General features: G+C 39.4%; 2 protein-coding genes across 9 annotated transcripts in view; one reads left to right on the top strand and one right to left on the bottom strand.

Moving 5' to 3' along the window:
* The window catches only part of LOC145503126 (uncharacterized), an 11607-nt gene extending 1108 nt beyond the window's left edge, over positions 1–10499 (top strand). The window contains exons 1-7 of one of the 8 annotated variants that reach the window (XR_014051425.1): positions 1–2405; positions 3008–5396; positions 6082–6198; positions 6579–6824; positions 7185–7310; positions 7548–8478; positions 9118–10499. The exon at positions 1–2405 is cut by the window's left edge and continues 1108 nt beyond it. Coding sequence is in view for 6 of the 8 variants with exons in the window: in XM_081482580.1 (XP_081338706.1) it covers positions 5322–5396; positions 6082–6198; positions 6579–6824; positions 7185–7310; positions 7548–7610 (627 nt within the window). In the remaining 2 variants the exon portion in view is untranslated. The other 7 variants (XR_014051426.1, XM_081482580.1, XM_081482579.1 and 4 more) reach the window with 7 other exon arrangements.
* LOC145503082 (sacsin-like) overlaps positions 1–10539 on the bottom strand; it is a 166242-nt gene extending 155703 nt beyond the window's left edge. Inside the window, exon 1 of the mRNA XM_081482515.1 lies at positions 10528–10539. The gene's annotated coding sequence lies outside the window, so the exon portion shown is untranslated. The remainder of the gene's footprint in view (positions 1–10527) is intronic.
* Positions 10540–12812: the final 2273 nt, after the last annotated feature.

The following is a 12812-nucleotide window of genomic DNA, read 5'->3' as shown; positions in this document are numbered from 1 at the left end:
CTTAAGAAGAAACAATGTTTCCGCAACAATGTTTCCTAGTTTAGCCAGGCCTTTACGGTAGCGCTTTCATTGATCAACCCGAATAACGATTCAATTTCGATTTTGTTGTTTGAGTTCTTAAAACTTCATGTCTATTTCATTTCCGCAGTATAAAATTTCGCTATGTTGAAGAAACACACATGATGTTAGTAGCCTTATAGCGTTGGCGATAATTGTTGCAGCATCTCAGCACAAAAGATGACGAAAATAATCTTTGTCAAGATGTTATATTGACAATTGAAAACACCGACTCGGACTTGAAAGTGCACGCGCTGCACTATGCAAATTTGCTACTTGTACGCGTCAGATTTATTTTCCTTTCAAAAGCTTCTGCAAACTCGCCAAACAAGCAGAAACAATAAGAAACTATCGAAACACATTTTGGTTATGACTAAACATTGTTCTGAGAAATAACTCGATACCAGAGTAGAGAGTTTTCTTGGATAAACTTTATTCTTAAGTCAAAAGCTTACACGTCCAACTAGCGCGAGCAGATCTTACTCATTCACAGCGCGAAATTTGAAGTCCTGTTTTCAACCCTGAAAAACTCACCTTTTCCCACTGCCTCAGAACAAAAAATGCACCAAAAGAAGTTGTTAATTCATGTAGAAGGGAGTCTCGTGGAATTTCTCTAGAAATCTAAGTTCGAGTGCAAGTAAGCGGAATCTGCTCGTCTTAGTAGACCCCAGTCTACTGCATCACACCTTTTTGCTCAGACCCGGCCACAGCGGACGGAATCCGTCAAGTTGATCTATTTTCGTGAACGAATTAGCGGTAATCGTCATCTTTCGCCCTTTTTACACTTCCATAGACGATTAATCAATGCAAGTTTATCTCTATTCACCTTTAAATGGCAAGGAAAGTCACTGTAAGAAAATTCAATTGACTTTTTTGACGTTGTGAGAGTTTGTTTGGCTGTTTGTAGCTCGGCGCTGTAATGGCGCGTAATCCTCTGTCTCTCTCTGTACAATTTTAAGTAAAAAATGGGTCAATTTCAGTCGAGTTTACCTTTCCGATCGTTAAGAGAATTTCTGTGGAATGCACTTCACGAATTTCCTGGCTATCTGCCCCTCAATTTAAGGTAGAAAAGTCTGATTACGAGTGATTCGCAACGACTGACAGAAATTGTTTTTTGTAGTACAACTTCAAACTTTGCACGAAATTTCACACCGGAAAAACACTTTTAGGGAACTTAAATGGTGAACTAAATGCAACTAACATAAAGTAGTTCGTTATAAATCTTTTCTTTAATACATCTTTCTTTGCCTAGTATCTGAGTTACTCGCTCGTTTGCTCGTTAGATTCTTTACCAATGGTTTTTAGAATCTGTAGATGGCGCGTAAGCCAATTCAGTGACAAAGCTGCGTAAACAAACCCACTTGTAAGCCAATTTATCGCAAGAAAAAAAAGATAAAAATGTTATTGTTCGGCTTAGGGTCAGTCCGTATAGAGAAAAACTGTGACCTCGGGCTTGAAAATGTTACCCTCGGCCTGCGGCCTCGGGCAGCATTTTCAAGACCTCGGCCGGCCAATAACATATATTGAATAACATTACCTGGACACAATCCGTTTTCTCTTCTTCGTCGTGTTCATACCCACGAAGTAATAGTGTTTCACCGTCTACGAAATAGAGATACAGACAATCTTCGTCGTCTGGTGCTAAGAACCACGAACGCTCGTCAATACCTATCGGATCCTCCATGCTTCACAAAGCTAGACAACAAAAAGTGTAAGGCTCAAAAACGGATTTGAAATTCCATCAGAACCTGTTATACCCTGTTATACCGGTTCCAAATGGTTCATGCGCATTAAGTTTCCCGAACGTTAAAATTTCATCAGAACCTGTTATACCGGTTATAACTGGTTCGGCTTTCCGCCCATTAACGGGCGCATTACCCGTGCAGGTACTCGCCGCAGAGTATCTTCCTTGCCGAAGCTTAGGTTTCAAGCGGGAAAAATGGAGATCGACATCAAGGATTGTGCTCTTACAACTGAGGTAATACTGTCGGTCTTAACGAGAAAATAAACAGAGATAAAGAAACTAATAACAAACATCCTTTTATTTAAGTTGGACGACGAGGATTACGATGATGATGTTCAGATGTGGGAGAACAGCTGCGAGTGTACTCCGGGGCCTAATGCAGAAAACTGCAAGTGTGTACGCCAGGCAGAAGAGTCACTTAGAATACTTGAAAGAGAACTTTCTTGGGTAAGAAAAACTTCGAACAAACTTTATTTACCCTCCCTTACAAAAAACCAGGTGTTAAGTTTGATATTTCCTATTACAGGACAAAGATGGAATTGATTCATTCAAGTTTACGGAGGCGGACCACCAGGACAAATTCTGGAACGCTGTGCCGGAAAAGGTACGAAAAAAAGACATTTCATTTCCTTTCTTGCTATCATTGCCACCGTACTCACCAATTTTAGTCTTGTTGGGATTGCACGCCTACTAACCGTACGCGCGCCTGCAATTGTACGATCAATAAACATACGCGCGCATTGTGTTTCTCGTACTCACTCATCTATTTGGTCGTGTTAAGATGTACGCTTAATAACCGTACGCGCGCCGGCAATTGTACGATTAATAAACATACGCGCGCATTGTGTTTCTCGTATTCACTCATCTATTTGGTCACGTTAAGAGAAAAATGATCAGTTCAGTAGTAATTTAACGCGTATATACGTTATAAGAAGTTACAGCTGATAAAGCAACAACTTCTCGCTTCTGACGTTGACATTTAGAGAACGCGTTTCCGGATAATGTTGGAATTAAGACCAGTGCTAAACATACGGTATCGAGTGCGAGTGTACACTTACAAAATCTCTTTGTTTTAAACTTTAGGATCATGCAGTCATTGACAAGCAGGAAAGCGTAGCAGTTACTTATTCTCAGTAGCTGACATGTGTCAGATTCTTTTATTCAGTTTTCTTTAGAGGCATTAATTTTTGGTGAAACCTTTGTTAGGTTCAAAGTCTACCAAAACAAGCCTAAATAAAAAATGCAATGCTGCCAAGATAGTGCTTGATGTTGGAGAGAGGCTGCGGCAGAGAAGAATGCATTAAAAAGATAGCCCTCAGCAGCATCAAGTCAAAAAGGACAAGCTACTGAGGGAGGAACCTTAACGACCGCAAGGCATTTTTAGACAATGCTATTGCAAGCAGTCATTCGACAGAGACATTGCATCGAGCGAGAAGCCCGTCTGTGAAAAGGTTCATGATTGATGGTGTGCCATGTTGTATTCATGCGTGGTGCATGATTTATGGCATTACGTTTTCTTGGTACGTAGATAGATAGAAACTTTATTAACGTATCAATGCCTTGTAGCCTGTAGTTTGGGGACACAAAATAAATACACGTTATATGTAATATCATAAGATTGTTAGAAGGCCTATTTTCCTTGTGTTGTTTAACAAACTAGCGGAAAACTGAAAGACCTAGAAACTAAAGCGAGGTTTCGTTTAAAAAATAAAAGTTGCAAACAGTTCAAATAGGTGTGAGAATGCTGTTGTGACAGAGTTTATAACTGTCATTACTATCATCCAATTGGTGGACTAATGCAAATCCTGCATTTTAATTGGCTAGCTACTAGAGGACTATTAGTAATAGTCCTCGAGTAGCGAAATTGGCGCAATCGAGCGTGACGCTCTCTTTCGTTTTATTACCAAATAAATATTTCTTCAACTTGCATTTGCTAACTTTATTATTGCCTTTTCTGTCCTACTAGTTGAGTGACACTAAAACAATTAGACCCTTCGCCCTCAAGGGCCACGGGTCATTCGCCTCGTGGGCTATTGACCCGTTGCCCTTGCGGGCTGCGGGTCTAATTGTTAATTAGCCTGTTTTACAATTGGCAAGGCAACCGATCATCGATGATCTAGTTTACTCCAGGAAAATAATCCTGCATATTTGCGTTGTGTTGACGCGTAATCAGTGATATCATCGTATTTAACACTGCATCTTTGCGGGTATTCAAGATCAAGTCATCATGTCCGCATCAAAATTTACGACCTTGAAATGCAATAAGGGTGTAACATTTCTAAGAATGTCAAATACTTTGCTTCAATTTAGCTTTTAGGAGAGAGCAAGGAAACTAAGAGAAGACGGAGGGGATGTGAATGGAAGGAAACGAAGTTTGGCATTTGATATTGCCTACAAGTGGTTAGAAGGCTTCGTTCTGAGTGCGGACAGTATGCCCAACTGTGGAACCAAGACACTGCCCTCGTGCCTAACCAAAACGGCACTGTATCAAATTTACACAGAGCAGTTGGCATGGAAACCTTTGCTGGCGAAAACCACGTTTTTATACAGCCTGTGGAAAGCCACTGAAATTTCCAAACGTGATTATTCCTAAGGTTAGCTTAACCTGAATTCACTCACACGGAACACATGTCAGTTCAGTTGTTATCCAAAGTATGGAATTATAAAAAGGTTAACAGCGAGGGGGAGGGCGGCTTTGGCCAAGGACGAGAAGTTGTTCTTCACGCCATAAAAAATAACATTCACCTATTCCTGTTTCTTTATTTTTACAGTCAAGTCGTTTCAGTAAATGTGCTGTGTGTGTTCACATTAAAAATAAACTGGTAGGGTCGAATCTGGACCAGGAGTCAAGGAAACTGCTTGGGCTCATGAGAAAGATCCACCTAACACAGCAAATGTAAGTGTAAACATTAAATTCCTAACGTTCCATTCTACAGTGACTCAGAATTCAAACGGAGTTCAACATTGAAATCAAGAAAACCGGAACGTTTTTGGACTATTCCTTCTCGCGGCAAGTCTGATTACTGACCAATTTGATTATGAATTTCACGAGGGAAGACAGTTTAGGAGTCCGAAAGTTCAAGTTATTGATATCGAGGGTGAAAATCCAACCATGTCGTAGAATTCTAAATACATTTCTTTCAAATATAGATTTCCTGTTATTTCTTCACACTTAAGGCGCGGCTGGTACCTGGCACTGGCTAACTATTTGTGTTTGTACTGAATCCACAGGGCTGAACGTAGAAAGTACTACAAACATGGCCTCAAGGCAAAAACAATCCAAAAAAGTAATTGTCTGTGACACTAGACGGCACGGACCAAAACAAACACAACATTTCCCATCTCAGTACGAGCACAAAGGTAAAACTGAATAGTTTGCAAACAAAAATGACTCTTTTAACGAGAGCTTGCAGTCATTGTTACTTCTTTTGTTCAGATCGATAGCAGTGCGTGGCGCCTCAAGACGCACGTGACAAGCGCGTTGATCAACCACCACAGCGACGGTGCCGCCTATGTTGACATGTGTGAATGGCCACATGATTCAAATTTAACAATAAACATATTACTGCACGTCCTTTTGTGGATGCAGACAACGGTGAGATTCCATGGTCCAGTTGAACATATTAATAGTTCGGTCATTAAACTTCAGTGCATAAATAATAACCATAATAACAATTTATTTCAAATTAAATCACTTAATGTTCCAAAAGGAGAGGTTCCAATTAAAAAGGACTAGAGCGATACATTGGCTGCGGTCACATCTCGCACGTGCGAAAAGAATTGTCGCTGACATTCTGATTGGTTGTTTGTTTGTAAACTTAAGAGTAACCCATGAACCCTGCTTGGGTATAACTATAGTTAGTCTGTATTGTTTTGGATCACCGAAGTGTGAATTTTCTAACTAGCTAACTATGGTTATCCCCATCTTAACTATAGTTAGTAGGCCAGATGTGACCGCAGCCATTATTTGCCTGCCACTCTAAATCAATAACCACGATATATACAGGAAATAACAGCAAGCTTTTAGTAAAACGAGTCCGGTTATAAAGACTATTTCTTGACTTGATCACGTGTGCATGAGCATCAAATCGGCAACATTAATTGTATTTCCCCTCACGTCTAAGTGCAAAGGTACGCAATGCGCAACGCACCTAGTGGGGATTAAAGAAAAAAGGAAAGCAACGCATGAGCGATAGACTCACCGACAATAATCTATCACAAATATACAAAACATCAAGGCAGCAAAATTTAACCCTTTTTCTATTCTATTGCGTTGGTAGCTTGGAAGTTTACCACCTGTACTTTACCTCCAGATGGACAACTGCTGGAGGGAATGCAAAAGTAGGTTCGTGCTGGCCTTTCTTGCGTTGTTGGTGGAGCTGAGAATTTTTAAGAAGGTAAGCCCTTACGTCTTATATACTGTCCAAGCTTTTAAATAGAAAGATTGCGAATTTATTATCTAAGCCGTGGGAGCTTTGATTACTTGGTATAACATTAGAACGTACCCTTAAAGGCCGCCTCCATTTGGCTATTACCTGTCCCCAACGCCTAGAATCTGTTGGTCCCAGCTTTCACCTCATACAAACTAAATCCTTAAAACAACGGTCCTACAGCAGCCAATGACTACTGTCTCAGAGTTGCTTTTTCAATGTGTGGAACTTACCGCAGTAATCGCAATGACTAGCTTGAACACTCCCGACCAATGATCTACATTTAAGCTTTTCCTAACTCGAAATCTTTCAGAGGTTAACAACCTTTTTGTTTTCGTTTCGTTTAGATAAAGCTGTGTTTCCTAATGGAGGGTCACACCCAGGAAGACATCGACCAGCTTTTTTCATGTATTTCACGGCATCTGGCAAAGATCAACGTCCTGACCCTCCTGGAGCTGATCAGAGAGATCGGCCGAAGTTACTCTCCGTCCATAAAGGCTTCAATTCTTACATTCATGTATGACGTGAAGCAATGGATGGAGGGTTTCACTGAGGCTAGTCTCTCTGGTCACGCCAACCAGCACCAATTCAAGGTACTATACGGTATGATTAGGGTCACTCTACCACCACCTGAGGTGCCCTAAGCTCATCATAACCAGTTGCTTCTCTTCTTGTCATTTCCTAGTCACTATTTCCTAGAATAAACCATCCAGATTTACCTACATCAACGTAAATGACGGTATCATGTCCAGTCTTGCATCGGTGACTTGTATAGTGACTCAAAATACGACAGTGCGCTGCCGTTAGACATGAACAGATTCCCATTAACCTTTTTTGTTCCTAACTTTAACTACTTTACACATACTGTTTTGGTTCTACAACTAAAGCGGGACATACCAAGCATAGAGAACTTTCATTAATTACTAAATAATATCTTCTCTCGAAAACTTCAGATCGTTAGACGGTCAGATGGAAAGGCCAAAATGAAATACAAAAAGTGGTCCACATCTCCAACTTGGCTCCCCGAGGACTCAGAGGGCATCGACCTCCTAAAAAGTCTCCCAAGAGGAGGCCCAAAGGTATGAAGGCTTAATATCATGAAGCACCGCTACATAACATTTACTAAGAACAGCACAATGTCCAAACCGTGGCAAATGGATTCACCTTTTTCGTATGTCTGACTTATTGTTCATTGTAGGTATAATTAGGCCCACAGTCGTATTGAGTTATTGTGAAATGAAGAACAAAGAAAATACTGAAAGCATTGTCATCGTGCCTCCTGAATTATGTTCTTTCCCCCTTTTTCTTGATAACAGCTTCTTGAAAGAAACAGCGAGATTAAACTTAGAAAATATCAAGAACGATCTACCGAAGTTTAGGCTCCACTTCGACCAAGACACGAGAGTATGGTGGAAAAACTTCCTGAAACGCAAAGGAATGACCGGAAAAGTAAATCCAAAATGGATTTTACCACTTTTGGAAAAGCAGATAGAGACCACGAACAGACCATTGCAAGTCAGCGACACGACCGATGAACTCTTTCGACTAATTGAAAGAGAAGAAAGGGATGTAGAGGTAATTTTCTTTTCATTAGTTCAATTTAGCATGTTCAGTTTAGCATGACAGCCTGCAAAGTGCTAGGATGTAAAACCAAAACGTGATTGAAAAACATGATGAATATATAATCATCCATTAATTTGAGTCCATAGGCTCGATTTTCGTCGTTCTCTCGCGTCCGGTCTTTTGTTCGAGGGAGGAGCGCGCCTCGTTTCCCGAACAGCGGCTGGAAATCGAACTTTCATGCAAAGTCCACTGAATTGTCTTAAAATTTATACCGATTTTTTCATACGTACGCGGCTCTTCACTCGAAGCTTCAAATAAGAGGGGCTAGGCTTTCTCTGCAGAAATAAGATAAGTGAACTACAACCGTGGTCGCACATGCTTTAAAAACACTTCGTATGTCAACGAAGTTTGAAACAAAAAACCTTTCACCTTACACACGGGGGCATTTTCACATTCATAACAACATTGGTGTAGATTAGTAGATGAAAAAGATCTTTAATTACTTATCGATTGTCCATGAATTATAGACATTATACGAGGCCAATAAATGAAAAAAAATGTCTTAAACGTATACTCATACACTAATTAATGTACCTTAATTTCATGTTAGGTGCGTGCTGGACGAAAGAGAAAGAAAAGCGGAAATGGCCAAGGGAAAACGGGGCCCAAAAGGACCAAAAAATGGTAATTCATACCTTGTTAGAATCTAAAAACTTTGTTTTAATGTTGCGTTAAAACCTGCGCAAAATGATCATAGCCTAGCAAGCCTTGAAATGAACTTTGAACATTTTCGTTTTTATCGTTGTGAAATTTAGAACCTGGTTCTACTTCGTGCACGTTACTGCACTGTACTTTTTACACTAGGCCATTCTTCATGCAACCTACGCCGCAACAAAATTGCGAGGCAATTTGCAAAAACAAAATGCAAGATAAAGGATTAGGTGTATTAAGGTATACTGAAAAAGCAAGTTTGAATTAGAAGACAGTGCAAGTGACGAGTAGACTTGGACTGATATCGTTTTTTAGTCATTTACCCACCGAAGCCTTGTCATCTTGAAGATCTCGAGCTACATTAGGTTTTTTGTTGGAGATAGCTGTGTTCAGCTGTATTTTTGATCAATAAAGTGATCACGATCATACTTTAGTATTTGACTACCAGTGCAACCTCTGGTTTGCGACACCTTGGTTGCCATATTTCTACTAGTCCTGCCTTAGGGAGTAGTGCTATAAAACAATTCCAAGTATAACTAACAGTAATTATTCATAAACTCAACATTCAGACAAACTGCATTTTAATTTCATTATTTTTTTTTCTCTAAACAGAGTGTCAGACGTATCAGGAAGGAGTGCAAGTCCTCATTGTCATAAAAAAATTCAAAAACTACCAAAAAAAAAATAAAAATAAAAACTCACAAAACAACAACAACAAAACGACTCCTTTAGGAGCCACCATATACCAGAAAAGTCAGTGATCAACTGATGATATAAGGAGATACATTATTTCAATTACAAAGTCGCTTGCTAAACTATGACTGCGGCATGTAATCCGTTTCATCCAGCTGTTCTCCTACCAAAATGTGTGGACGGGAAAAGGCAGAGATCAATTTTCGTTCTACGCAGTAGCTGTTTTGAGGAGCAGAATTATGAGCCAGTCGGATAATTTTTCCTTATTATCACCTGGCCCTCTTTAAGTCCATAAACAACAGTGACCTAAATATATTGCACTTCCACCCGTGACACACCTATCGCTGTAGTCTTCTCTCTAATTTCTATGATGGCTACCAGTAGTCTCAATCTATCACTCCCTAAATTTCCTGTTAATAAAGTGAAATTAAAGAGATTAAACATGCAGACATGTAACTAAGTGATCAGTACGGTTAATAATTGTACATATACCTTGCGATCTCTGTACTCGGTAACTAAGTGATCAGTACGATTAATAATTGTACATGTACCTAGCGATCTTTGCACTCGGTAACTGTGATCACTACGATTAATAATCGTACATCTTTTGTACTCGGTATAAACTAAGTGATCATTGCGATTAATAATCGTGCATGTACCTAGCGATCTTTGCACTCAGTATAAACTAAGTGATCAGTACGATTAATAATCGTCCATGTACCTTGCGATCTGTGTACTCAGTATAAACTAAGTGATCAGTACGATTAATAATCGTGCATGCACCTAGCGAACTTTGTACTCGGTATAAACTAAGTGGTCAGTACGATTAATAATCGTACATGTACCTTGCGATCTCTGTATTCAGTATAAACTAAGTCATCAGTACGATTAATAATCGTACATGTACCTAGCACCTAATAATGAGTTAGTTTAGTTATGCAGACGTAGATATTATACTTTTAAATTATGCTGAAGGAATTTTTATCGTGTATAAATAAAATTATCAACTCAACTCAACATGGTTAATTTATTTCAATGATGGGTAACAGCATAGTTGCAACCGTGGTATTAATCTATTACTACTTGAATTTCATGTCGGTACGTATGGTGGACTTAAAAAGATTTAAACCCTAAACGAACATGGAATGCAATATAATGAAATTATCGATAAAGGAGTATAAAGGGCGCTTGGTAGAAATATGCGCTTATTAATCGATTAATCCTACATTTCTTTCGGTTTAGGCCAATGGTGGTTTTATCCCTTTCACTCGTCCAGGACGCTTGCACGTTTTAGTGGCACGTTACGCAATTCTGACAGCTGTCAAACACCCATTTCTATCATTGGCTATTTCAGTGACACGAGACATTTGACAACTCTCCTCTTCTTTACCCCGACTATTTTGGGTTTTTTCCACAAGACCTTAGACTTAAGTTATTTTTCAACCGATTTGAAGTGACATTTGCTCGCGCTATCCTGATGACTGATCTAATCGCTGATTTACGTAATTACGTGACATGGATTCTGTACGCTTTTTCTGACCACACAAGACTTTCACCGTGAAGACCACGTGGAGTGGACGTCGGCACAACTTAGCTGAATCGATGCTGCTCAAAGCAACAAACAACATTTTGCCTGCACTACTCATTCGGACAGTCTTCGTGATTTAATCGGGCACGTTGTACAGCCAAGCCACCATGTTAAGATGCTGCTCAAAGCAACAAACAACTTTATAGGAGTTGCTGATTGTCATACGGGTTTACAAATTTCAAGACCCATGAAGTGCAGAACTGGAGGGAACTTCTACGTTCAGGTTAGCTTAGATTTTGCTTCTGCTGGAATATATGCCGCACAATATGCCATAAAGAACTAAAAGAGGTGAGATTAAATCTATTAAAAAGTACTGTCCTGGATGTCGCGATGGTGTACTGATACTGTACTGCCCCTATAAAAGCTGGGGAAACTTTTCTTCCCGCGAAAAAAAGGCGCCAAATGTTAGCAAGAGTCGAAGTCTCAAATGTTAACCGGTTTTCTGAGTGTTCATGGCAGCTAAAAGTTCTTCACTCTCGCGAGGAGTTTCTGCAGGCTTATGGAATTTAAATTTTACAAAGAAAAGGGAAATGTTGTGGAGATTTGGAGTTTATTTTTCCAACCGAGTGTTATGCCGCGAGAGCATTAGCCAGACTTTAGAGCGCATTGCCAAGTTATTTTCTATGTTGTCAGCTCAAAGTGAATATAAATTTTACGCAACTATTAAAAATTTTAAATGTAAACTTGACGATTCGGAACCGTAGATGGTAAATTTCGCGCCAAAAACTTCGCAATTCTCGGCGATAATTGAGCTTATATCCTTTTCAGGCTCTTAAAAACTAAACTAATCAAACCCACACCAATTTTACGCATCGGACTTTTTGATTTCAATGATTGAACACTATCAAATAAACTTTCTCTTGCTTGACGTTTAATCAAACCGTCCTTCGAAATTAATAGTGCCCACATCCTTTCTTGTCTTGTTTTTCCTCGGAGAGGACACACATAAGCTTAAATAAAAGAACATCCAAAAATGGAAAATAATTGGCACCGCTATTCATGTCATTCATCGTAAAATCCACGGCAAAAGTCAGAAGACAAGAAAATTGCGTCGTGTTCTGATTGGTCTAGTTAAAATGGAGAGTTTGAAAAAGAAACTCATTCCAAAAATATAAGCTTACTGATACAATACGTTTTTTTTTTGGTGAACTTCATCTAAAGTTTGATTAGTCCGACCCCGAATCTTCGAGACCATTACCCGCCATTTTGACGCGTGGTTGAACTACACATTAATAAGAATGTCGTTGTTCTGCACTGCCTGCAAATCTCTTTCAAATTATAGCCTAAAACGTCACAATTTCAAATTTGTGAAATTATACAACCTTGCTCATTTGTTTAAGAAGTTCAAATAATGTCACATTAAGAACATTTTGCCATCGAAAATCTATTTCTGGCGCCTAAAAACATTTGCAGAGTGAATGGTTAATTGGAAGTTTTTGATTTCGTGGTGTTTTAACAGTGTAATCATGATCTTGGACAAGCTTCATCTTTTAGATAACCTTAATCCCCCGCTTAAGCTAGTTTAAATTTTAGTTGGTTTTTATAACTTTTCGAAACTGTGTTTTCATACAGTGCGGTTCACAAAACGCGGCAGTTTTGCATTTCAATATCGATCGCTGCTATGGTTGGCCATTCGTTTCAAAACTACGACAGGGTATACGCGGGTTTTTCTGCGGCGTATACTTGTTTGCATACGTAACGTATGGGCTTTAAGCTCATATATACGACCATTTAGATCGCGTATATACGCATTTTTAAAAACATTTGCGTAAATTAAAGCGCGGGGATATGCGAAATAAATGCCCAAATATACGCGTGCTAAAATGCGTGTACATGCGGATCTCGTAAATTACGTTTTATATGCTAGCACGAAATGTGCCTTTTAAGAGAATGACCGTTCATGTATGATAGCAATGAAAGTTACTTTAACTAGGAATCGTCAATATGGCGGCAGTGGTAAAATGCCTTGTCTTGGTCTATCTGCTATTTAATGTTTGTTACTGCAGCTCTGCAGTGAATGAACTTC

This window comes from Orbicella franksi, chromosome 11 (assembly GCF_964199315.1).
Source record: "Orbicella franksi chromosome 11, jaOrbFran1.1, whole genome shotgun sequence".
Lineage (NCBI taxonomy): Eukaryota > Metazoa > Cnidaria > Anthozoa > Scleractinia > Merulinidae > Orbicella > Orbicella franksi.
The sequence above is the reverse complement of the archived record's forward strand: the minus strand, read 5'-3'. Positions and strand labels throughout refer to the sequence as shown.